The sequence below is a fragment of the Orbicella faveolata genome, unplaced genomic scaffold (assembly GCF_042242905.1).
Source record: "Orbicella faveolata isolate gen_17 unplaced genomic scaffold, um_ofav_v1 contig_48, whole genome shotgun sequence".
Classification (NCBI taxonomy): Eukaryota; Metazoa; Cnidaria; class Anthozoa; order Scleractinia; family Merulinidae; genus Orbicella; species Orbicella faveolata.
The window spans coordinates 11322179-11350138 of record NW_028301578.1 but is presented as its reverse complement, the minus strand read 5'-3'; the positions used below and the strand labels follow the sequence as shown (position 1 = coordinate 11350138).

The 27960-nt window shown below is 40.7% G+C and overlaps 1 protein-coding gene across 2 annotated transcripts; it reads left to right on the top strand.

The window, feature by feature from the left end:
* The first annotated feature begins 82 nt into the window (after positions 1–82).
* Positions 83–27711, top strand: LOC149096535 (uncharacterized). Of its 2 annotated transcripts, XM_089280695.1 has the most exons (7): positions 5457–5733; positions 13235–13549; positions 17590–17994; positions 18882–19274; positions 21287–21667; positions 22356–22541; positions 25547–27711. In XM_089280695.1, exons 1-7 carry the CDS (start codon positions 5628–5630, stop codon positions 25735–25737), a joined length of 1977 nt encoding a protein of 658 aa, XP_089136821.1. In that variant the 5' UTR covers positions 5457–5627; the 3' UTR covers positions 25738–27711. The 2 variants fall into 2 exon arrangements, with proteins under 2 accessions (XP_089136820.1, XP_089136821.1); XM_089280694.1 differs by lacking the exons at positions 5457–5733; positions 17590–17994; positions 18882–19274; ... (1 more) ...; positions 22356–22541; positions 25547–27711 and adding exons at positions 83–425; positions 2510–2893; positions 3426–3809; positions 14873–15336.
* Positions 27712–27960: the final 249 nt, after the last annotated feature.

Sequence of the window (27960 nt, the reverse complement as noted above, 5' to 3'; positions counted from 1 at the left end):
GCAAACAACGCAAACAATGTAAATAATGTAGAATATGTCACTCCCATCCAGACAATACAAACAGGAAATAGAATTCGTGATCATCTTTATTGAAAAACACAGCACCACTTTTCTTACAACTACCACTGCTTTTGCACGAAACTTTCTTGTACAAGACAGTGGTGTGTTCAAATAACTCAGTTTTTCAAGGCAAACAAGAAAGCATTTTAGAGATTCCAGGTGTATATTGGTCACGCTTTGCCGCGCACAAACAACAAGTTGTCAATCAAGCGGTGACGAGTTTGACTGAGTCGAGCGGTCGGTGGTGTATTTTAGGACAAGCGTTGTGTTTTAACCAAGACGCTATTAAATCATTAGTATAAGGAGAGAAATGAAAACCTTCATTGTATTGTGCTTCTCGCTTTGCCTTGTGGGAGGTAGTAAAGGTATGTCATACTTTTAGCTTTACTTTTAAGGCGTCTAATTTTGCATGGTTGAAATGTTGTGTTATGCAATCTCGAGATGTTCTAAAGATTGAATCCCTTTCCTTTTGAACTAAGTGAAGTAAAGTGCAGACACAGAGTTAGGTTTGGAGGAAGGTCTGATTTAAATTCATCCATCCTTATTTTGTAATTTCAAATGTGTTAAACGATGACAAGCCTAAACTACCCTTTGTCCTACGTTATGCTTCGCAAGAGTGAGTGAACCTCTCAGCATACTGTTCAACGTGTGTCTAAAGAAACATCTGTTTTGGTTTTTCAACGCTTTCCATTCATATGGTGTGATTTACTGCAAAACTGAGTTAGTTTACCACAGCTTTCTGCAAATCTGTTTCAAAACTTAGGTTAAACTGCAATTCAGTCCAATGATACTCGATGGGGCCTTTTCAGTAATAAATTCTGAGATTCATTTTCACATTGTTCCTGATACTTTTGCTTTCTCATAACTAGTGTCTGATTTCGGAAGTTTAATCATTTTTCTTCAATAATTTCCTCATAATATACGTGTAAGTTTAGCGTACGTGCGTGTTTAGTTTCCACAACGATAGCGAAAACATGACCTTAAGACGCGGTCGAAAGAAGAGAAAGAAAAAACAACTTTAATTACGTTGCAAATGAATATATCAAGGTTGTTAAATCTTAAACTACGGAGAAAGATATAATGACACGACTGATAATGTACACAGCTAAAACAGTTGTGAAAATAACGCCCGACAAAAACTCATGTACTCTATTGCTTTAGTCGTGAAGATAGATCATTCATGCCTTTATATTTAATTACGTTGCCGTTCATGGGCTTAACACACGACATCTAGGTGCATAATTAATTGAATTTGCTAATAACTGAGCACAGTACATTTAAGAGACTAAAACCCTTAAGGCCAGGGCAAACGCACTCAACATATCAACGCAGTATACCTTTGCCACTCTGTTGCACCATCCAACCTCTTGGAACATATTCCAACTTGGGCAAGTATTTGGAAGACGTACGCAACAACTGCAGTAATATGCCTGCGTTTGCCTTCGCCTTAGTAGCCATTGTGAAATCCACAATGGCAATTTAATAAACGCTGGTAAAAATATCTTGGATAAAGACAGAACATGCTATTGACAAGCCACGGTAAAGTGCAGAACTTAACGATCCTGGTTTATACACTGTAGCTTTGGGTTTTACCTCTTGCATGCCCTTTCTCGCCTCTATCCGATCCTTTCGCGGACAAACGATTAATATTCTGTATTTTAATACAGTCGAAACTCTCGCAAACGACGACCTCGGAATTTCGAAAAAGTGTTCGTAACTAGAGTTGATCGCTTACAAGAATGAACTCTCGTAAGCAACCGCAAGGTAAAACAATAGTAGGTGGTGGTCGACGAGAACATCGGAAACTCATTAAAGATTGACAAAAAAAAAAAAAAAAAAAAAAAAGAAAGAAATTAATGTTTAATGAGTGTCTTTCTATGTAATATAGACACGGCTAAACTTTACGTTTAATTATTAACTGGTCAAGAACCATTTGCGCAATGTGCAGTTTCATTAAAATGTTAGCAACAATTATTTCATCTTGCTTTGATCTACGTAACTTTCTACTTTCAAATCAAACCGATGTCAGTAACTTGATTGCTATATCATAACCTTATTACATTTTCACGATAATCGCTACTGTTTTAGTTTTAGTTTACAAAAGCTTTTGCAACACTGTATGTATTCATGGTGAATACATACAGTTTTGCAAGAGTTTAAAAACAAAGGAAAAGTCTACTTGGGTATTCCTAAAAGTGGTCGCGGTCGGCTCACGAGTGCTTTTCATTACAAAGTTTAAGTCACAGTTCAAGTGGGGTTTCGAAAAGATGGTCGTAACTAAAGCTGGTTTCTTACGAGAGGCGTCGCAAGGAGAGCTTCGGCTGTACTTGCTTGTTGTTTGACTCATCAGGTATGACACAATAATCACCCTTTTACTCTCTCCTTCTCTTTTCCATAAGGTTATTCTATAACCAAAAGCATTGTTCTTTCAATCACACACTCTTTGTAGGTCAGAGCACCGCTGCGGTAAGTGTGGCATCGCTCAGGGCAACAACAACTGTGGAATCGTCCGGTGCAACACTTAATGTGGGATCGCCTAGCGGTGAAATAAGTAGGGAGTCGTCCAGCACAGCAAACACTCTGGAATCGTCCAGTGCAACAATCAATGTGGTATCGCCCAGCGGCACAATGGATGTGCCATTGTCTTACGTAACAACACGAACAGTAAATGTGGAATCGTCCATCGCAGAATTTACGTCTGCGGCGTTGGAGTCAGCGTCACAGTGGGTAAACACGCCGCAAGTCAGTACAGCACCCATCTCGACCACTGAGACTGGCGTGGAAGCAACGATTGCATCAACAGTGAAACCAACAGTAACCTCTTCTGTAAATGGTAAGTATGTAGTTATGAGTGATTGGTTACAACTGTACTAAGTTCAGTTGTGTAATACTGTTGGCTAGATTCCACCCCGAAAAAGAGATATTTTGCTTTCTCGATTCCAAGAATGGATAATTTTATTCGCGATTTGACTAACCTAACTAACCCGGGATAGTTAATCGATAAAAATCGATATCGGAAACCACTCGAGAAATCGATATCAATCGATAAATTAAGTTTAAATGTTAGATACTCACACGCTGACGTAGTTTCAAAGTTATCGATTTTATCGATTTCATCGGATTTTGTTTGAAAGTACGGAAAATCAAGACCCTAGGTTATAATTTTGGGTTCAGCACTTCGATGTCCTTTCTAGCTTAAATGCTTTCGCGTGCAAACGATTAATATAATGTATTTCATTCATACTTGCTCGTTTGACTCGTACAACTATTGCGCTTTTACATGGAATGTGACACCCTCCTTCTCATTTCCGTTAGGTTATTCTATTGCCGAAAGCACTGTTCTTTCAATCACACATTCCTTGTAGGTCAGAGCACCGCTACAGTAAGTGTGGCATCGTTCAGTGCAACATCATTTGTGAAATCGTTCAGTGCAACACCAAATGTGGGATCGCCCAGCGACCAAATAAGTAGGGAGTCGTCCAGTGCAGCAAGCACTCTGGAATCGTCCAGTGAAATCAATGTGGTATCGCCCAGCGGCACAATAGATGTGCCATTGTCTTACATAACAACACGGGCATTAAATGCGGGATCCTCCATCGCCGCATCATTTACGGCTACTGCATTGCACTCAACGTCACAGTCGGTAAAGACACCGCAAGTAACTACAGCACCCATTTCAATCACTGAGACCGGCGTGGAACCAACGATTGCATCAACTGTGAAACCAACAATAACCGCTGCTGTAAATGGTAAGTGACAGTTATGAGTGAATGGTTTCAACTGCACTAAGTTCAGTGGTTATATACTGTGGGCTAGACTCCACAGAAAAAAAGAGAAATTTTGATTTGCCTATTTAAGGAATGGATAATTTTATTCGCGAGTCAGCTAAAACTAACCACGCTTGCCTCTACCAGTCGCTTGAAAAATTTTATGAGTGATGGCATTGATTAACACGCCAACTAATAGCCAATGAACATTACTTCCGGTACACACTACTCGCGAGATCGTTCGGTGGTGTACGCGTAGTACGATTCGAAGCACGATTCATCACAAGGTACCCAAAGCTCGGAAAATGTAGAGTGTGCAGAGCCCCTTTACTTTTCAATGCACGTGAAAGGAAAAGCGAGCCATTCATTCAACTTAGTATTCATGACATAGTTACTCAATTTTAAGATCTCATTTTCAACATATGATTGTGGAAAATAAAAAAAAAATGATAATAAAAAAAAGTTCTAGTGATACTAGCCGGACGGGCCCTTGCCACATAATAAATTCTGGGACTCATTTTAAGGCGGAGGTCTACAGGAATTTAAGTGAAATTTTAGGAAGTTTAAAGAGGGATTAAAAGGGAAAAAAAAGGTTATGGAACACCACCAGACAGTTCAACCCCCGGAAAGGGCACCTCAGGTTGGTGGACAACTGTTTGGTGTACGTCTATCAATTTTTAACTTCAAATTCTAACTTTAAAACAACACCAAAATTTCAAAATTTCCTATTTCCATAAATTTCACTAAACCTTTGAGAAAAGCTATTTATCTCCAAATATACCTAAAAATCACCAAAAAATTTATGTGGGATAAGTAGAGGGATTCTTGACTGCGTGAAACGTGAACGAGATATTTGCATTAAAATTCCCCTTGCCAACCGTTTAATAAATTGAAGTCAGGTTTTCTTGCGTCTGTCCTGTTATTGACCATGAATTTCATCAAAACATTGTCAAAGCAGCTGTGTATCCACCAGGCGATAATCAAGGGGATCTGCTGGTTACTTGGACAATATTTTGACGAAATTCATTGTCAATAACAAGACAGACACATGAAATACTGACGTCAGTTTGTTTTTTACAATAACAAATCGTCAAAATCTCCGCTTTCTCTCGTTAAAGCATCTTCATGTATCTGTCCGCTTATTGATAGTGAAAATTCGACAATGAACACGCGAGAATTTTTGCAGTTATTGTTAAATTTATGACTGACTGGCATTCATTAAAGCCACTACTGAATAGACAAGAACATTACTTTCCATACACAACACTCGTGAGATCGTTCGGGCGTGCCCGAACGCGCGGTACGAAACATGGAAAACATTTAACTCCGTTGAGCTTCAACTACGTTATGCCCGTTCAAGACTCTTGTATGGTAGCAGACACATTTTTTGGAAGAAAAGGAAAGAAAACCACAGCCCTGTACTCTAAACAAGATGATTAAAACGTCAAAAGTGAAATTCACAGTTATCATTATTCTATCTTTACGTACAGTAAACTTGGAAAATTTGCTTCGCGCAACATTATGCGCATCGTTTTCATTCTAGGTGAACATGCTCATAAGGGAAGTGAAATATTTATCTGATATTTTACAGTCTTGGCAAGAAATTTGTTTGACATTCTCAACGAACGAAATTTAAACAAAATTACTAGAGTCAACCTCTATGACCTAGGTCACGGTACAGTCGTTCTAAAAATACCTTTCCCTCTACTTCTCCCCATTCTTCTCTCATAGCCTATACTTGATCTAAGTCTCCAAGCTTCATCCCAGTTTACATTACACAGTAAACATTCCAAAGCAACGATGGGCGCATACGGAAGAGTTCGTTTTGTGCTGCTATGCACAGTTTATATTTTAAAGCTATCCAGTTATGACAACATCGTAATGGCTTCTACAATATCTCCTTCGGGTAAGCTGGATTTAGTGGTTCTCTTAACCATGATCGAGAAGGAATGTGATGTGTCTTCCTGTTTGTATCATGTTATATCAATTTGATTTTCATACCTGTACTCTCTGCAGACTCACGTAATAACCCCTACCCGACTTCGAAACAGACTGCAGACTGCCTAGTGCTATGATAGAACAGCACTTTGTTTAACGACAGAAAATTTCTAAACATAGGGGATGAAAGCGGGATATGGATGGTCCTTTTTCCAGTGTTTTGAATGGCAGAGTCCAGTCGCCAAGGGCGCACCCGTGAGAAAGTTGGATTAAATTATTCAAATTCATCTCCGGTAATCCTTCTTATATTGCCAAACTCGGAAATATTCATCAAGCACTTTTACGAATTGGTGATTCCTAGCATTTTGCGAAATCGAATATTTATGCCTGGAAGATACTGATTTTTGGTCGCTTGGAAAGGGGGAATAATGTTATTTATCCAAATCTACGGATATTTCATCTGCTTTTTAATAGAAAACCATAGTTGTAAACCGCTTTAATCCTATTGTGAGACTACTGTCCCATTGCAGTTTAACATTTCTTTACTCTGCTCAGGAAGCCGACGAACAGATTTCCGAGCGGCTGTTGTTTAACAACGGCTTAAACAACAGCCGGAAATCTGTTCGGGTTCGTAGATTGACTAAGTGTTGAATCAGCGACAACAATGGCTCTCTAATGGCTATTCCGACAGTGCATTGTTAATAGAAGGAAATGTTTATAGAGCCCAGGCAAAGGAACAAACAAAGATGACAAGATTTATGTTGGAAGGTCCACGACTGTGCATAATCTTATGCTTTGTTTTCATGAACCGAAACGTTTCTGTTGGTTAGTTCGGATCCCAATCCGAAGTAAACCATAGCCAAAAAAGCGACCAAAAAGTTATCACTTGTCGGGTTCTATAACCATTCCCCCACCGGCTATTATTAACTTTGAGGAAAGGAATAATTTATGAGAAAAGGAATAATTGAAAAAAATTACCAGACACCTTTTGACGGCTTGAATCAAGTAAGGTCATTCCAAGACCTCTGGAGTCATTCCAAGTAATTGAGAACATAATAATACATTGAGAGTAGTATAGAACGCTCATATGACCGGTAACCAATCGGGAGCCGAGAAAGACAAGAGGCTATTGTTTGGAGAACAATGGACGCTATTGTTTTCCAAATCCAAGATGGCGCTATTTCTTTTAAGCCAATCAGGAATTTTTAGAGTGGGCGAAACAGAAGGAAAATCAAAGTAATTAAGCATGCAAGAGGTAAAACTACTTATGACGTCATAAGTTTGTCAAACTCGATACTTACAGTGTCCTGTGGTCCTAAACGACGAAGGTCCGTCCGGCAAGTGGCCATGATGAAGACCGAGAGACTTGGGTCCGAGTCTAGCCTATATAGGGTGGTGCAAAGCATCGTGGGACGATGACCTCATCGATATCCAATCAGAATACTCACAGATGGGCTTCCCCAGTCCCCCTCTGTTAAGGAGAGTATTAAACCAAACATCACACAATGTCAAATGTCACGAACTTTAATATCAAAACTTTTGCGCTAACCGCAAGCAGCCGGTTTTGCTTAGGCCTAAAGCAGTATTTTTAAGCTTTTTTAAACTAGCGAACAGGTCTAAATCGCTATTATTTTAAGCAGTTTTAAGCCTGCGTTCAGTTTAAAAATACGGTAAATGCGGCCCAAATTATGATATTTCGCAGTCTCAAAGAAATCTAAAAGTATGCGACACTTACACTTACACAAATGGTAAAATTTAGAGTTATTCAAATCAAATAAGTCTCAAAGGAGCGCTATTGTTTACTCTATTGTTTAGTTAAACAAAGAACTGTATGCATAATAAATGTATGGGGTTATACGGAAATCTTGCCCAAACACTGCAAATCGCTCCTAATTCAACAATTATAGTTGTCTAAGCGGGTTTCCAATAGCGTCAAAAATAAATCACTTACTTCAAACATAGTCCTTTCCTCCAAAGCGTCACACAACTAGCAATCGCTCAACTCCATAGCCACTAAGACAGGAAAGAATGTTACGCTTAGAAAAGAAGACGTGTGCTGAACGTTGTCACAAGTAAAATGAATTCTATCAAGACCGATTGACTTATAAACGGGTATTCACAAAACAATAAACAATGTCGCGTGGTTAACAACCAATGAGAGGACGGGGGATAGGGGGGTACGCGATATCACGTGGTTACGAATCAATGAGAAGACGGGGGATAGGGGTTATACCGCACAGTAATTTCATTAAACTGTTATAAGCAAAACAGAGTCTGAGTCTTTACAACGTTTATTGAATAGTAACTCAAAAGAAAGAATTGATTATAATTTTAACTCTTAAAGTCTTGACCGGTTACAAAGTGTTGGGAACTAAACTCGTTTCCAGTTTCTCAGACTCTTGGTCCCTGGCCCCAAAACGCACGATATTCTGCCCTAGTTTTCTTAGCTTTTGGTCATGAAGTCTTTGCCTGATGCGTTCCTCATTCTTGGCATAATAACTTCTCCAATATTCGTTGATCCGTTCCCTGTTGTTTTTACAGTATTGTCTTCGGTAATTTCTAATGTGCTCTTTGTTCTGTTGACAATAGTCTCTCTGGCTGCTGGCGAGTCGTTCCTTCTTGTTTTCATACCATCTTTTACGACACCACCACCACCTCATCCACTACCACCACATTTACCACCACATTTACCACCACATTTACCACCACATTTACCACCACATTTACCACCACATTTACCACCACATTTACCACCACATTTACCACCACCACCACCTACACCGCCACCACCACATCCACCACCACCACATCCACCACCACCACCGCCGCCACCACCACCACCACCACCACCACATCCACCACCCCTACCCCACCACCACCATATTCACCACCACCGCCACCACCACCACATCCACCACTACCTACATCACCACCACATTTACCACCACCACAGCCACATCCACCACCACCTACACCACCACCACATTCACCACCACCACCGCCACATCCACAACATTCACCAGCACAGCCAAATCCACCACCTACACCACCACCACCACCGCCACCACCACCACATTCACCACCACCACCACCACCACCTCATCCACTACCACAACATTTACCACCACCACCACCTACACCGCCACCACCACATTTACCACCACCACATCCACCACCACCACATCCACCACCACCACATTTGCCACCACCACCAACAACTAAACCAGCACCACATTTACCACCACAGCCACATCCACAACCTACACCACCACCACCGCAGCCACCACCACCACATCCCACCTACAACACCACCACCATATTTACCACCACCACCACATCCACCACCACATCCACCACCACCTACCCCACCACAACCGCATTCACCACCACCGCCACCACCACCACATCCACCATTACCTACACCACCACCACATTTACCACCACCATAGCCACATCCACCACCACCTACACCACCACCACATTCACCACCACCACCGCCACATCCACCACATTCACAACCACAGCCATATCCACCACCACATCCACCACGACTAGGTGGTGGTGGTGGTGGTGGTAGATGTGGTGGTGGTGACGGTGGTAAATGTGGTGGTGGTGGTAAATGTGGTGGTGGTGGTGAATGTGGTGGTGGTGGTGTAGGTGGTTGTGGATGTGGTGGTGGATGTGGCTGTGGTGGTGAATGTGGTGGATGTGGCGGTGGTGGTGAATGTGGTGGTGGTGGTGGATGTGGCTGTGGTGGTGGTAAATGTGGTGGTGGTGGTGGTGATAGGATGTGGTGGTGGTGGCTGCGGTGGTGGTGGTGTAGGTGGTGGATGTGGCTGTGGTGGTGAATGTGGTGGATGTGGCGGTGGTGGTAGATATGGTGGTGGCGGTGGTGGTGGTGGTGGTGGTGGCGGTGGTGGTGGTGTAGGTAGATGTGGTGGTGGTGATAGGATGTGGTGGTGGTGGTTGCGGTGGTGGTGGTGTAGGTGGTGGATGTGGGTGTGGTGATGAATGTGGTGGATGTGGTGGTGGTGGTAAATATGGTGGTGGCGGTGGTGGTGGCGGTGGTGGTGGTGGCGGTGGTGGTGGCGGTGGTGGTGGTGTAGGTAGTAGTGGATGTGGTGGTGGTGGCGGTGGTGGTGAATGTGGTGGTGGTGGTGTAGGTAGTGGTGGATGTGGTGGTGGTGGCGGTAGTGGTGAATATGGTGGTGGTGGGGTAGGTGGTGGTGGATTTGGTGGTGGTGGTAAATATGGTGATGGTGGTGGTGGATGTGGTGGTGGTAAATGTGGTGGTAAATGTGGTGGTAGTGGATGAGGTGGTGGTGGTGTCGTAAAAGATGGTATGAAAACAAGAAGGAACGACTCGCCAGCAGCCAGAGAGACTATTGTCAACAGAACAAAGAGCACATTAGAAATTACCGAAGACAATACTGTAAAAACAACAGGGAACGGATCAACGAATATTGGAGAAGTTATTATGCCAAGAATGAGGAACGCATCAGGCAAAGACTTCATGACCAAAAGCTAAGAAAACTAGGGCAGAATATCGTGCGTTTTGGGGCCAGGGACCAAGAGTCTGAGAAACTGGAAACGAGTTTAGTTCCCAACACTTTGTAACCGGTCAAGACTTTAAGAGTTAAAATTATAATCAATTCTTTCTTTTGAGTTACTATTCAATAAACGTTGTAAAGACTCAGACTCTGTTTTGCTTATAACAGTTTAATGAAATTACTGTGCGGTATAACCCCTATCCCCCGTCTTCTCATTGATTCGTAACCACGTGATATCGCGTACCCCCCTATCCCCCGTCCTCTCATTGGTTGTTAACCACGCGACATTGTTTATTGTTTTGTGAATACCCGTTTATAAGTCAATCGGTCTTGATAGAATTCATTTTACTTGTGACAACGTTCAGCACACGTCTTCTTTTCTAAGCGTAACATTCTTTCCTGTCTTAGTGGCTATGGAGTTGAGCGATTGCTAGTTGTGTGACGCTTTGGAGGAAAGGACTATGTTTGAAGTAAGTGATTTATTTTTGACGCTATTGGAAACCCGCTTAGACAACTATAATTGTTGAATTAGGAGCGATTTGCAGTGTTTGTAAATGAAGTTAAATCTTTACTTCAAGCGCGAAACGTTTCTTTGAAATTCCTTTGATTTTATTCTCAAGGGTTAAGATACAGTCTATCATGATTTCAGCTTCTAAACATGTGCTTTTCGGTTTTAATTTATTCCATGTTTCATCTCTGACTAATTATGTTAATTCTTCAATGGTCGCCCAAAATGCCTTTTGTTTGTTCAAGATTCCTTTGAATGATGCTTTTCTCAAGGGAACAGTCGAGATCAAGGAGTTTAGATTTTATTGCAAACTGCCATTAGCAATTCATTTTCACTTGAAGTATTTCAATTGTGTTTTTTTTTTCTTCTCACCTTTTACCCTATAAATTTTTGTCTTCGCTTATTATTCGTTACTCGTCAAAGATTGCATTTACGCTAGATCAAATTATTTCTGTTCCGTTTCTTTTGATAGTGTTATCTGATTTGAGACACAATGACCAGCTTTCTGTAATTTTAGCGCAAACGTTTTGGACATTAAAGTTCATTTGAAACATTATGCGATGACGATAGAAACCGGTCTTTTTACTCGATCAACATGGCAATGACGTCATATCTTTTAATATTAGCGCAAAAGTTTTGATATTTAAGTTCGTGACATTTGACATTGTGTGATGTTTGGTTTAATACTCTCCTTAACAGAGGGGGACTGGGGAAGCCCATCTGTGAGTATTCTGATTGGATATCGATGAGGTCATCGTCCCACGATGCTTTGCACCACCTTATATAGGCTAGACTCGGACCCAAGTCTCTCGGTCTTCATCATGGCCACTTGCCGGACGGACCTTCGTCGTTTAGGACCACAGGACACTGTAAGTATCGAGTTTGACAAACTTATGACGTCATAAGTAGTTTTACCTCTTGCATGCTTAATTACTTTGATTTTCCTTCTGTTTCGCCCACTCCAAAAATTCCTGATTGGCTTAAAAGAAATAGCGCCATCTTGGATTTGGAAAACAATAGCGTCCATTGTTCTCCAAACAATAGCCTATTGTGTTTATCGGCTCCTGATTGGTTACCGGTCATATGAGCGTCCTATACTACTATTGAGGTCTTAATATCTCTTGTGTAAGCAGCAGATAAGATTTGGTGGTCTGCGGAGCGCAGCCAAACAAATTTCAAATACGGAACATAAAAATAACGTTGAACAAAGTTGACTTCGAAAATACCCAAATATCCAAGGAAGTTTTAGCATCGAATAAAGTCCCCAGGCAATTTTCAGACTAACTTGTGTTTAATCACAACTTAAAGTTCAAAGTTCTCTTGAACAACTATTGAATTCGGTTTTTCGTAATATCCACAATAATCATAATTTTGGTAAGTGATATCAGACTCAGAAGCCTTTAGCTTCTGGTGATAGCACTTATATAGCCTTGATTACTCTGGATATCATACTGACCTACGTAGCTAGCGGGATTTCGCGCGCGAGTGCTTTTGTTTTGGCGGCAAGTCGTGGGGGGCTTAGTGAGGAGCACGGTATCGGCCTAGTGTAAACGTATCTAAACGCAGTATAACACAACTAGACGCCGTGACAACGTCTAACTCGTTTAGAAAATGTATAAGTTTTACCAAGAGTTGGGGAAAAACCTTAGGCCATCGTTGAGTATATACTTTTTTATGTTTTCAACAGAAACTTGGACATTTCAACGCGAGCGGTTTCTGATAACATTTACTTCAAGCATTTTCACTGTCCAAACATTTCGCATTTTCTTTCTTCCCTGTATAACAAAATACCTCGCGTGTCTGAACTTCCGATTATATCTAATCCTGTAATATTAAGGTTCTTTTTATCCTTTATTTGTTTCAAATTTGTTTCAATTCGAAGTATTATGTTTGCAGAGGGTGTCTCGTGTTGAAAAGGTGTTATTTATTAGCTTCCATTCTTTTGATTCTTATGTCGCGGCTGCCACTCATTTTATCATTATTTAACCACCGTCAATACAAAAGACAAAGGATGCGTTCCTTTGGGATGATTCGGATCACAATCACTGATAGAAAATTACTCGGAGTATCTTTTCTTTTTAGTCAACGTGATAATGAAAGCAAAGTCTCTTACAAAATGAAAATCAAACCAAAAGAATTCCAGGTAGTCGTGACCGCCGAGAACTGCCGTTTTAATTTGAATATTGTATTTTTTTTTTAGGGGACGGGGGGGGGGGGGGGGGAGGAAGGTGCTCCTTTTTCGCCGCTCGTTTTATGAGCTAAGGAATAAGGTGGACTGCCTGTAATCTAAGTAGTTACGGCGGAAAACCCGAGCGTTATGATATAAGATTTTCATAATAAGAAATAAGATTTTCAATTATTTATTCTTTTAATGCCAGAAGTCTTGTTTTTTTCAATCGCACATTTTTTAGGCAAGAGCTCCGAAGCGCTATCCTCCAGCATGGTAATAAATGCCGCCGTAACATCAGCTGTGGAGGTATCCGGTACAACAACAACAACTGAAGGATTTTACAGTGTTGTAACATCTATGGTATCGCCCGGCCCAACAATAACCGTGGGATCGCCTAACGGATCATCAATTGCGGTACAGGCATCTCCCAGTGCAGCCACACCGGGATCGTCCGGTGCAACATCGTTCATGTCTACGACATTGCGCTCTGTGCAAGTCAGCGTCGAGCCAACGGCTGCCTCAACAGTGAAACTAACAACAACCTCTTCTGTAATTGGTAAGTAACAATTATGAGTGAATGGTTACAACTGCGGTAAGTTCAAGTGCCTAATTCTGTCGACTAGTTTCTACCGAGAAAAGGGAAAATGTGATTTGTACATTTAGATTTGACGAAAGGATAATTTTATTCACAATCCGACTAATCTGCGATCAAGTGAGTTTTTTTTCCAAGCTTCCCTTTACAGTCCGCTCGAAAAACTACGCCTGAGACATTCCCTTTGGAAAATGTCTACCACTTTGACTGACTGGCATTGATTAGCATGGCCACTAGTAGCCAATGAACACTACTTCTGGCACAATTAATACACTACAATCGTGAGATCGCTCGTGAGTGTACGCGAGGTACAAAGCATGTTTCATCACCAAATACTGGGAGGTGGAAGTTTTGCGGTAAATTCAGCATAGATTTGATATTTGAACGTTTACAAAGAAACGGAGGAAGCTTTTAACTCTGTAGAACGTCGACTTTCTTATGCACCGTTCAAGAATGTTCCACGGAAGCAGACCCAATTTTTTCGAAAGAAAAGGAAAAGAAAACCACTGCCGTGTTCTCTAAACAAAATGATTAAAATGACAAAAGTGAAATGCACGCGTATCATTATTCTTATTTGTACAGAAGCGAGAGTTAAGTAGCTAGCCCTAACTAGCTAAATAAGACTGCTCAGATTTAAAAGGAAACATTTTTTTGTGTGCAGTAAACTTGGAAAATTTGCCTCACACAAAATCATGCGCATCATTTTCATTTTGGGGCAACATGCTCATAAGAAGGGTGAAATATCTGTTTAACATTTTACATTCTTTTCACGTAATTTACATGACATTCTCAACGAAAGAAAGGTAATATTACTGGAGTTCATTGCCTGCCAGATTTCTTTTGATAAAGTCAGGATTGAAGCCAAGAGTGTATCGTGTTGTGGAGAGGCTCGATCCTACCCGGACGAAACATTTATAAGTTAATTTGCATATTTATTTCGGCACATAAAATTTCTTTTAAAGCATTAAAACGCGCTTTGTCAAATTGGATATAGTAAAATTTCCTCATAGTGAGTCACTTAATTCCGATAGCGCGAACCCCGGTCCCAGGCATAATCCGGGACTTTGGTGCGAGGTTGGCTCTGTAAACTGAGTGTAAAAATTACAAAAATCTGAGTGAAGCAGACCGTGCTCAACGAAACGTATTGAACAATGCCAGCAATCCAAGATAAGCACTTTTGTCATTTTCACACATGACTCATTTTGTTCTTGTTATTTGTCACTACTGTTCGTTAAGAAATGAAGTTTTGTCGTCTACTGTAGTCAACTGATGTGTCCTTACTTACAGTGGATGGGTGTAACAATTACAAGATCCTGAGTGAAGCAGACCGTGCTCAAGGACAAATAGTTATCAGCAAATATAGATGCGATAGGGATGACTTGGTACCAGGTTGGTATCGTTTCCACGGAGCTGCCGGAAGTCAGGTGGCGGACAAATGTGTTCCCACGAATTACTGCGGTACTCAGCATCCAGGATGGCTCAATGGCACACACCCGACAGTTGCTGAAGGTGTGGTCACTCGTAAAGTCTGTTATCATTACTGGGATTATTACTGGTACGGGTCAAGAAACTGCTGTTACTGGAGTAACAACATAAGAGTCAGGAACTGTGGAGCTTTCTTCGTGTATGAGTTACAAAAGCCGCCTGGTTGCGATCTTCGTTACTGTGGCAACGCTAGTGGTGCAGGTAAGTTGCCTTGTTTGCTTTTTTGAGTGTGTCCGTCAACAATCAATCATCAAGCAATCATCATCATCAATCATCAAACAAAGTTTAAAAACATTCCCCAGAGGTATTTCAGTGCCATCTTAACTTTTCGAGTGTAAGGTGGCTGTGAACGCCTGCGGATGACAATAAAGCTGTATCTTATTAATCTGATCACAACTCGTATTGGTATTACGTAACATGTGTTTCTAGAGAAACATCCATGTTACGCAATTCTTACCGTATTGGTAGAAACATCACAATCATTTCTATGCTCTAGTTTTTTCTCATTAACAACCAACTTATATCTTCCTTCATTATTACTACGAAAAAAGGTGCTTTTCCCTTTTTATTCACTCTCTCGACCTCAGCAGCGGTTTCTGTAACAATTTGGCGCAAAACTTAGCTTTCTTGTAAGAAAGCGAAAAGTGTTTCTGTTCCAGGCTCTCAATTGTCGTTGCATTGAGACAACAATGACCAAATACAAATTAATAAACTCCGACACCGAAAATCACACTAGAATAACTAGCTGGGTTAAATTCAAATCCTTAGAGCTTAGCGTGTTTGCTTTCGAGATTCGGGAAAAACTGCCTACAAACATGGTGGCCCATCAGGCCGACGTTCATCTCTGGTTTCTCAGACTACAATTCTTTATATATCTTTTTTTAAAATAAAGATACTTGTGGGCAGCACGCAGCAACAACTAATGATTTTGTAAAACTGAGTTTATTAATCGACCAGTTTCGTCTGCTGTTGAGATTTCGTCAGGATGAAACTGCAACTGAGATACAAAGATGGAACTTATTTTATACTAAATAGTGGCAGTACAAAGTACGCTCCTACATGTTCTCCGTGTTTCTATCGAGTTATAAAAACACTCGTGAAAGTTTGGGAGAACTCGAAAAAGCTGTGGAAACACTGCGGCTCGTGTTCCCACAACATTTCTCGTTCTGCACTTTTTCTCCCAAACGTCCACTCGTGTTTCTATTACTCGATAGAAACACAGTACATGTTTTCCATTTCTTACTGAAAGCGATGGATATTTAGAATTACCTTAAGTTTAGCCGGTTACCTAATACTGTCGACTAGTTTTCACCGGAAAAAGAGAAATTTTGACTTGGCTATTCGATGAAAGGACAATTTTACTGGCAGTTAAACTAACCTAACCAACCACGGTTGCCTCTACCGGTCGCTTGAAAAAAATTATGACTGATGCTATTGATCAACACGCCAACTAATAGCCAATAAACAATAATTCCAGTACACACTACTCGCGAGAGTACGCACGGTACGGTACGAAGCACGTCTCATCACAATATAGCCGAAGATCAGAAAATGTAAAGCGTAGAGAAACTCTCTATTTCTCGACACACGCGAAACAAAAACTGCCAGCGAAGCCAGCGCGAGGCAATCATTTCATTCAATACTTATTACATAGTTACTCAATTAAAACACCTCATTGTAAACATTGATTGTGGAGAATAAATAAATGATCAAAACAAAAATTCTAGTGATACTAGGATGAGGTTTTTTGCTTCATAATAAATTTTGAGATTCATTTTTTTTGACATCGGTTACCGTTCACGTGACCGTGATGCACGCGTATTATTATTCTTCTTTGTAGAGAAGTGAGAATTTAGTGGCTAAACAAGAAGTCTAAGTTAAAAAGGATACATTTTTTTTACGTACAGTAAACTTAGAAAATTTGCTTTATGCCAAATAATGCGCATCATTTTCACTTTGGGGGAACATGCTAATGAGAAGAGTGAAATGTCAATCTAATATTTTATACTCTTTTCAATAAATTTATCTGACATGCTCAGCGAAGAAATTTAAATTTACTGGAGTTCAATGCCTGCGAGATTTCTTTCGATCAAGTTAGGATTCAAGCCAAGAGTGGATAGTTTTGTAGAGAGGCTCGATCCTATACGGGCGAGACATTTATAAGTACACTTACTTATTTGGAAGGGAGGGCAAATTCAAATTATTTTAAAACATTATAACGCATTATGTTCAAATTCATGGTGTGTCACTTAGTTTCAAGAGCGTCAATCCCTGCTCCGGGCATAGTCCGGGACTTTGATGCAAGCTGGCTCTGTAAACTGGGTGTAAAAACCACACAGTTCTGAGTGAAGCAGACAGTGTTAAAAAAAAAGGTACTGAACAATGTCAACAATCCAAGATGATCGCTTTTGTCATTTTCACTCATGACTCATTTTGTTTTAGTTATTTGTCACTACAGTTCAGTTAAGAAATGCAGTTTTGTCGTTTACTGTAGTCAACTGATGTGTCCTTATTTACAGTAGATGGATGTAAAAATTACACAATCCTGAGTGAAGCAGGCCGTGCTCAAGGACAGATAGTGATCAACACCAGCAGTTATAGATGCGATAGGCATGACTTGGTACCAGGTTGGTATCGTTTCCAAGGAGCTGCCGGAAATCAGATGGCGGACAAATGCGTTCCCACGAATTACTGCGGTACTCGGCGTCCGGGTTGGCTCAATGGCACACACCCGACAGTTGCTGAAGGTGTGGTCACTCGTAAAGTCTGTTATCATTACTGGGATTATTACTGGTACGGGTCAAGAAACTGCTGTTACTGGAGTAACAACATAAGAGTCAGGAACTGTGGAGCTTTCTTCGTGTATGAGTTACAAAAGCCGCCTGGTTGCGATCTTCGTTACTGTGGTAACGCTAGTGGTGCAGGTAAGTTGCCTTGTTTGCTTTTTTGAGTGTGTCCGTCAACAATCAATCATCAAGCAATCATCATCATCAATCATCAAACAAAGTTTAAAAACATTCCCCAGAGGTATTTCAATGCTATCTTAACTTTTCGAGTGTAAGGTGGCTCTGAACGCCTCTGGATGACCATAAAGCTGTATCTTATCAATCTGATTGGTTTTACGTAACATGTGCGTCTGATCTAGAGAAACTTCCATGTTACGCAATTCTTAGCGTATTTGTAGAAATATCAGAATCTTTCCTATCCTCTAGTTCTTTATCATGAACAACCAGCATATATCTGCCTTCATCATTATTACTAGGAAACACGGTACTTTGCCCTTTTTATTCACTCTCTCAACCCCAACGGCGGCCTCCATGAAAATTTGACCCAAAAGTTAGCTTTCTTGTAAGAAAGCGAAAAGCGTTTCTATTTCACGCTCTCAATTGTCGTTGTATTGAGACAATAAGGACCAAATGCAGATTAATAAACTCCGACAGCGAAAAACACACTAGAATAACTAGCTGGTTAAATTCAAATCCCTAGAGTTTAGTGCGTTTGCTTTAGAGATTCGAGAAAGTCTGCGTGCAAACATGGTGGCCCATGAGGCCGACGTTCATCTCTGGTTTCTCAGACTACAATTATTTATAGATCTCCACTCTCCCCTGGATGGAAAGCTAGTTTACCGCAAGTGACTCCTCCAGCATTTAATCGCCACACCCCTTCATCAGGATATATTTTTTTTAACTCTCCTGCGTGGCGTACATTTATTACTTGTGTCTTACTCGGTTTTGTTATTTGTCACTATTGTTCAGTTAAGAAACGCAGTTTTGTCGTTTATGGTAGCCAACTAATGTGTCCTTGCTTACAGTGGATGGATGTAGCAATTACACAGACCTGAGTGAAGCAGACCGCGCTCAAGGACATATAGTGATCAACAGCAATTATAGATGCGATAGGAATGACCTGGTGCCAGGTTGGTATCGTTTCCAAGGAGCTGCCGGAGATCGGATGGCGGACAAATGTGTTCCCGAAAATCACTGCGGTACCACTGCTTCAGGTTGGCTCAATGGCTCACACCCGACAGTCGCTGAAGGTGTGGTCACTCGTAGAGTCTGTTATAGCTCGTATTACTGGTATTGGTCAAACAAGTGCTGTTACTGGAGTAACAATATTAGAGTCAGGAACTGTGGGGCTTTCTTCGTGTATGAGTTACAAAAGCCACCTGGTTGCAATTTTCGTTACTGTGGTAACGGCAGCGCAGGTAAGTTGCCTTGTTACCTTCTTTGAGTGTGTCAGTCAACAATCAGTCATCAATCAATCGTCATCATCAATCATCAAACCAAGTTTAAAACATTTTATAGAAGTAGTTCAGTGCTATCTTAACTTTTCGAATTTAAGGTGGCTCTAAAGCCCTCCGAATGACAATAAGGCTGTATCTTATCAATCTGAGCATAATTCTTACTGGTAATACGTAAAATATGCGTTTACAGAAGCTTCCATGTTACGCAATTCTTATACCGTATTAGTAAAAATATTACAACCCTTCTTATCCTCTAGCTCTTTATCGTGAACATCCAATATTTATATTGGAGAGCAGGGATGGCGCAGTGGTGAGAGCGCTGGCCTACCCGGGCTCGATTCCAGCCGGTGCCATTTGTGGGCTGAGTTTGTTGTTTGTTCTCGACTTGCTCTGATGGTTTTCTCTGGGTTCTCCGGTTTTCCTCTTTCCATAAAAAATAGCTCCAAATTCCAATTCGAAGAGGACAGAGGACCCGCATGAAAACCAGCTAAGGCTGATGTGGCTTCCTCTCTAAATATCTGCTTTAATTATTTCTACGAAATACGGTATTTTTCTCTTGTCATTCTGTCATTAAAAGGTACCAAATGTACTCTCTCAACCCCAACAGCGGACAACTTACTTACTTTCTATTGTCTGTGTCTCTGAGCATTGTCGTTCAGAGTGAGACAAAAATTAGGGAGCTTAAGCAATGAAGACGACGACACGGAGGACAACGCCTATTGAAAAGTGAATCTATATTTTACCCTGGAATTTCGCAATTGTTTAGATCTGTTCAGAGCGCCTATCGATAGCAGAAGTTGTTCAAACTAAATATGTAATACCAGAGTTCAATGCCATTAACAATACAAAAAATTAGCAGCCGTCTTTGGCGTCCTCTAAAATATGCAGAACTTAGTCCTTACATGTTGCTGTTTTGCGAAGCACGGCTGAGACGTGCACAGCCATTGTTCTGCTTATTAAGCCTTTTGCTTGGTGGCGTTCTCATTGTCGTTGCCATCGTGGTTTGCTTAAGGTCGCTATAATAACCAAATGTAAATAATTAAATTCCAGCCAAGTGGGGACGTCAACATCACACCTTTTTGTACAGCAAACAAAAAAAAAGCCTAGCGTGTCACTGGAATTCCTTTTTTTCCTCTTAGACCCAATTTATATGGTCTCGGGTACCCGAGACAACCCTCCCTTGAGTTACCCTGGCTGAGGTAGCTTTTAGCTCATTTGTTTGCGAAATTCAACCGAGCGTTTACATTAGGATCGCAAAACCGTCCCAGGGGGCGAGACAACTCGGGGGAGCGAGTTGTCTCGCCTCAGAGGGTAAAGTAACCCTGGCAAGCAGGACAACTTTTCTTCAGAGAAATGCTTTTGTTCGCCTAACCGGGGCATCGCTTGGCGTGATCTGTGATCGAATGACCGAGGGAAACGCAAAGAAAGAGGGATATTTGCACACTTCATTATTCAAGAAGGGTTATGAATAACAATGCAGGTTCAACTTTGACTCGGCCTACAGGGACTACGTTTTCACATATAAACGCTCGATAAAGTTGCCGCAGGGGGAGGGTTGTCTCGGGTACCCGAGACCATATAAATGGGGCCTTAAAAGGTACCTTAATTAAAACACACCGGAATAACAAGTCGGTTGAAATTCAAATCCCTTGAGCTTAGCGTGTTTGCTTAAGAAATTGGCGAAAGTGTGTGTGCAAACATGGTGACCCATCAGGCGAAATTCATCTTCGGTTTCTCAGACTACAATTATTTATAGATCTCCACTCCCCCTGGATGGAAAGCTAGTTCACCGTTCACTGTTCATGTTTAATGTTTAATTACCACACCGATTCATCAGGATATTTTTTAAACTCTCCTGCTTGCGAAACGTTTATCAATCTTGACTCACTCGGTTTTGTTATTTGTCACTACTGTTCAGTTAGGAAACGCAGTTTTGTCGTTACTGTAGCTAACTGATGTGTCCTTACCTATAGTGGATGGGTGTAACAATTACACAGTCCTGAGTGAAGCAGACCGCGCTCAAGGACACATAGTGATCAACACCAGCAATTATAGATGCGATAGAGATGACCTGGTACCAGGTTGGTATCGTTTCCAAGGAGCTGCTGGAGATCGGATGGCGGACACATGTGTTCCCGAACGTCACTGCGGTACTCGCTATCCATATTGGCTTTCTGGTGCACACCCGACAGTCGCTGAGGGTGTGGTTACTCGAAGCGTCTCTTTTTCCTCGTCAAACATCTGCTCTTATTGTTATCAAAATATCAGAATAAAGAACTGTGGTGCGTATTTCGTGTACGAGTTACTGAGGACGCGTCTCTGCCCTGCTCGGTATTGCGGTAACGGAATCGCAGGTAAGTTTTTCAGGATGTTTTTCGTGTTGTTCAGGGTGTTTTTAGTGTTGCGGAGCAGACTAAATTGATCGTTAAATTAATTGTATTCTTTTGCAGAAAAGGTGACGGTCAAAACTGACCGCTTAACCCACTAAACTCCTGAGCCCCAGGGGAGAGGGGGGGGGGGGAGGGTTAAATATAAACGTGGCAGAGACTCAAGAATTTACACCACACTCATCTAAACCATCAACAAACTTGGTGGCATTTCCCAATTTTTTTAAATGTGATCGTGAAAAATACCTTGATGGATATCAACATTGGCTTTCTGTCTGTACACCGTAATTATAAGCAATACAAAAATTCTTAATGGGCCATTTCCAAGTTTCTTTTAGCTTCTTTTTCAAAACGAGTCTTAATGCAAAACCTCTCATCTGAAAATCAGTTTTGCATTTTCATGAAAATTTGCGCATGAACGGTTTCGGACGTCGATACGTTTTGACGCCGAGGTAGAAGGCAACTCGTAAATGCCTTATTCAAATTCCTAAGTGACACGACATGGATACGCAGCAGTAGCGAAAAGAAGTGACAATTGCTTTCTTCAACGGAGCGATTTTTTTTGGACACTTTACCAAATGCACAGTTGCTTTTAGTCACGGCAGGGTCAACTGTTCTTTTAAATTATCTCTGCACTTTTTTTTTCGCACTGCAGTGTACACTTGTCCAGCGCTGACTGTACCAACAAATGGAATAAAATTTGGATGCCCAGAGAATGCAACAATGTACAATGATACAGTCTGTCAGTTCTCGTGTAATGATGGCTATATAGGGTCTGGTTCTCAAGCAAGGAAATGTCAACACGATGGAACTTGGAGTGGACAAGATTTTACTTGCCAAAGTAGGTATCACATGAGTTTGCCAATAAATACTTTGATGATGACAATTTTATGCCGTCGACAATTAGAGAATTGAAAGCCACTATTAAAATTTAAAATTCGGGTAGAAGTTAACTGTAATAATGCATAATAACGCATCAACTACTATGTGCGAACAAGGTGGGATGTCCGTCTATGAGAAATAAACGTATAAGGACACTGTTTATTATTCGATGCAGTTTTTTCATTCCTCATTTTGGCTGATGGCCCACCACGCGACCTGCAGATAACCGCCTGCAGTTAATAGCGGAGCTCCAGCGGCCCAGCCCCATACACATATAGGAAAGTAAAGGAAACCCTTGAGTTGATTTTCTCATGGTTATCATGGCTAGCGGTATTGCTTGTGGGTGCGTACGCACAACGGCGACGGCGACGACGACGGGGTCGCGCAACATGGCGGCCATACTCCAAATAATAGGTTGACAGAGAAATGCAGCCTTGGTTTACCGTGTACTTCTTTGATATTGGACATCCAAGTTATGATCAATTGAGGTATCCGCTGACCAGTATCACGTGACCACATCGCGGGCTCAAGTTTACAGCTCATCGAGGTCAATTGCTTTTTAAAGTTGACCGCTGACCAAGTGCTGGTTTTCGATTGGATCGCGGGCTCATCGCAGGTTAACTTGTTGAAAACAGGAAAGGGTTGTTCGGAAACCGGTTAACGCTAACCCAGGATTAAAAGTTAACCTAATTCTAACTTTTTCTTCTATACAAATGTTTTTTGCTACTTTGTTTTGTGCATACAGTGATTATTAAAACTCAAAACTGAAGGCCAAACAATATACAGAAAACCTCAACGCAAAGTTACAAAACTTAATTAAAAATTCTATCTTTTCCTGGGTTAGCTTAATTTGGCTCTGAACAACTCGGCCCAGGAGCTACGCTTTTAGGCTGGCCTAAATCTATTTATTAGCCTGCTCATGCATAGTACCATCTAAATGCGTTTTGCTGCAAATAATATTCTGCTCATGCGTAATTTTGTGTGAAAAAATCGGCGGTTCCCTGAGCTGTCAGAGAGAGAATTTTTTAAGAGTTTTTAGAAATATGAAAACAAACTTGGTGATCGAAGGATGAAACAATTGTCGAACTCGGTGATCGCAAACTATCGTGATTTGTCAGTGGCGAGCGATATTTTACTTAACCTCGTCCAATAAATGTTAATTATTCTTATTATTGTAAGAATAATATTCTGCTTCTTGCCTGTCAAGAACTCTAAACGCAGTTCTGCAGTGGTTCCGTCTGTCTCTGCGAAGTTTGTTATTGCTACCTATCAAAAATGTTGAGATTTTCCTCTTAACAAATCTTTGAAACATGTATAGTTACCTGTGGTATAAGTTTCTTTAATTCCACATCTTTTACTATTATCGTCATCAATTGTACGTCACTGACGCAAATGGTAGATCCAGGAGGTCCACTGCGCATAAGCAGCTGTGCGAATCATTTTGGAACACAATGTAACTTTTTTTGGTACGATTGGTTATCGTTTGAATGGCTCGTCAACAGTGATGTGTGTTGCCCCTGGCAACCAGAATCCTGGAGTGTGGAACAACACTAAACCTACGTGTGAAGGTAAATAAGAAAAGAGGAAAAAAGACGAGTAACCACGTTTAAACATATTGTAAAAATCGGAAGCATCCTGTTGTTAATATTTGACGAAATCATGACTTTTTGGCTGCTCACGTACAGCCTTTAACTACTGATAGAAAGAAGACGAATGTCTGAACGTAAAGTGAATGAGAATGAAAAGTGTAAGAAATAATAATAATAATAATAATGATAATGATAGTAATAAAGAGTTTGTAAAGAAACTAAAAAAACAAAAAAGAATTTGGCGCGTAAAAGAAACTATTTTAAAGAATAGAATGTGGCCTTGGTCACAGCTTGACATTATTGTCCGTCATAACTTGAGAGCTTTTCTCGGCTGATGTTCACCTTTACCAAGAGAGCATGATGGGAAAAAGAGTTCATCCATCATATAGGCCCCATTCCCAAGGTTATCTTTATCTCCTCGGACAGGAGAAAGGATAATTCTAGTAGTAAGTTCTTTTAGTTGCGAGAGGTTCTAATCATTTATTTTGTCTTTTTTTTCTTTTTCAAATTAAAGGAATCCTTTGTGAGCCCCTTCAACTTGCTCCCAATTTGAAAGTGAACGTTTTAGTAGAATTCTACTAGTATACTAATGCAAATGCTGTAATCTGATTGGCTGAGCCATTGAACACTATCAACCATTAGTAGAATTCTACTAGTATACTAATACAAATGCTCTAATCTGATTGGCTGAGCTACTCGTATACTATCAGCCATTAGAGTGCAGTGGCTGTCGACCGTCCACAAAATGCGAAGTTTTCATCGTTTTTCCGAAGTTTTGGATGAAAGTTTAGATGTAAATGGATAATTAAATTCCCGAGAAGACTAAAAGAACGACATTAGCGGTTTCTTGACTTCAAAAACTTGAAATTATTGAAAAAAAACGGGTGCGCACGCGTAAACAACAACAAATTTACCAAGGACAATTCAATGCGTGTGATTTTGTTAAAGCGTAAAGTTAAACAATGCGTAGAAAGATAATTAGAACCGTTATTTGCGTTTATTTCAGTTAGAATTCTACTAAAACATTTAGATTATTCGCTCTCGATTTCTATGAGGTGATAGTTGATGAGGCCGAAGGCCGAATAATAATAAAAAAGAGACATGAAAAGATACATGAAAATCTGCTTTATGGTCATTTTGTTGGACGTTAAAGCCATAAGGCTATATTTTACTGACCAAGCCGAAGTATAAATCTCCTTAAACTGACGCTCAAAGCCAGTTATTGGTAAAATTATTCTAGGATTTTAATCGACAGTAGCGCGGATTACGCTAGCCGTTTTACAGGATGTAATTGGTTCCGCCATGTCATCAACACCAAATTGTTTCATGTTACTGCTGTCTCGCAGACCATCCACGTTGTTTATCTTATTTTTAGCTGTCACTTGCTCGAAGTTATCACCACCAACCAATGGCGAGCTATTAGGATGCAATACAATAGAGATGTTATACAACACCGTATGCAGGTTTTCCTGTAAGGAAGGATTTGAAGCGAAAGGTTCAGTGGTTAGAAGATGTACAGAAAATGGAACTTGGAGTGGAACCGACCTTGTCTGCACAGGTAATTAGTAATTTCTTGTCATTACTGCCTATTCAACCTTTCAATGGTGTTCTGTAACAAATTATGATTGGTTAGTTTTCTATTCATTGCCGCAAAATGTTGGTGATATAACTCGTGCTCTAATTGGCTAGTTAGGCCGGTCGTTTTACACGAGGTTACGTAAATAGCGTCGCATACTTTTTATTGGCTTAGTTTTAGACCAAAAAATTGGAAACGGCCGAAAAGTGATCCAAACACTGAAAAATGTTTTACAGAACTCGAGTTTGAACGTGATAACTCGCGCACTGATTAGCCATGCCGGTCGTTGCACACAAGGCCATGTAAATATCGTTGCATACTTTTTTAATGGCTTGGTTTTGGACACAAAATAGGAAACGGTCGCGTATTGTTCACAAAACGAAATCCCAATACTTGAGCCAAATTTGGGAAAGTCTCGAGTTTTAGCGTACAGTTTAAGAAATCGAATGTGGTTTAGCGTTGTCTGTACTCTTATCGACAAAGATATGCGTCATCACAGTGGTCAAAATGTTGTGGACTCACGAGGCGCAGCCGAGTGAGTTCACAAGAAATTTTGACCACTGTAATGACGCATATCACTGTCAATAAGAGTACAGACAACGCTAAACCACATTCGATTTTTTTTTTACTACAATATCAACGTCAAAGAAAATGATTTTTCAGAGCCTGACCAGGAGCGTGACACATTGACGCGAGCAGCGTCGTCTGGATTCTTATCGACAACGGCAAATTAGCAAATCAGATTGCGAGATTAGCACCAATTGGGGTAAAAAACTAAAATTTACACACTAACTCATTATTCTTTGATGAGCATACGCGTTTACCGTACACAAATAGCCATCCGTCTTTTCTTTGTTCGTCGAGAGGAAAATGGCCATTCGCTACAGGGCGAGAATTGCTTATCACAATGAAGTGCACTGAAGATTATCTCAACGTCCCTTTCTCTAATTCACTGCCTGAAGTTGTTTTGGTTTTGATCGACGTATATAAAAAAAATCAACGTTATGAATATATGCAGAAAATATTTACAAGTTTCTGCTTGTATATGGTATGCACATCCTTTTGGCCATCTTGGATTATTGATCGATCCAAGATCGTCAATTTATCACTTTGCCACTATAGAAGATTGTTATTCGATCTTAAATTGTGAAGTGTTATTTCTTATGACTACAGTTGGTGACGAGTGATCTTATGCATCAAGGCAGAGATGCACTGATCAATCGATACACGATCGTAGAATATGTCCATGTGATCAAATCCATGAAGGTCTTTCTTATATCAAGGACCCCATGTGAAGGCCCTTGTATAAGGAAGGGTCTCTTTTATATAGAACTTATATAAAGGCCTTTGAATACACTGAAGGTCCTTATATAAAGACCTTAGTACACACGTCGAATAAATGCCCTCATACAAAAGTACTTATACAAAGCTCCTTGTGTAAGGATAACTGTAACAAGGACCTTGTTTGATGGTCCTTGTATACATTCATTAATAGAGGTCCTAGTATCAAGGCCCTTGTATACAGATCCTTATACTAAAACATAATTCTATAAAAATCGTCGTGTAAAAAGCTTTCTGTTGAGGTCCTTGGGTAAATCCATGGTATTAATGTTGATGTTGAATATTTTAAGGTATTTGCGGTGCCGTTGAGACCCAAGGAGCATCTATTTGAAGAAGGACACCTTTTCGACCGACAGGGGCGCTTGAATCCAAGATCAATCACCGGGAGCCCTCACTTCCGTTTAGAATATGAATAAAAGATTAACCTACCTTTATCGCGCGTGTTTTGTGTTTTGTGGCGGCCATTTTGAATTTTTAATACGCGCGCGGTCTGCTAGTACGAGGTCTGGACCCGAAATTACGGAAATCGCTCGGTGAGCGATCGGATCCTCCGAGAATTTCCGCCCGTCCCAGACCTTCATAATTTCGGTTCCAGACTTCACACTAGCAGACCGCGTATTAAAAATTCAAAATGGCCGTCACAAAACACAAAACACGCGCGATAAAGGTAGGTTACTCTTTTATTCATATTCTAAACGGATGTGAGCTTCCTGTGATCAATTGAGTAGAACACGCTTTGAGCCATATGTGTGAAAATGCAAATTCTCCTTACTATTCTAAGCATACGTGTTATGCACTAATTAATTTGAATAACTTTTCCTTTTCCCATGACCTGTATTCTGAAAAACATCATTTCATACGATGGTGATCAA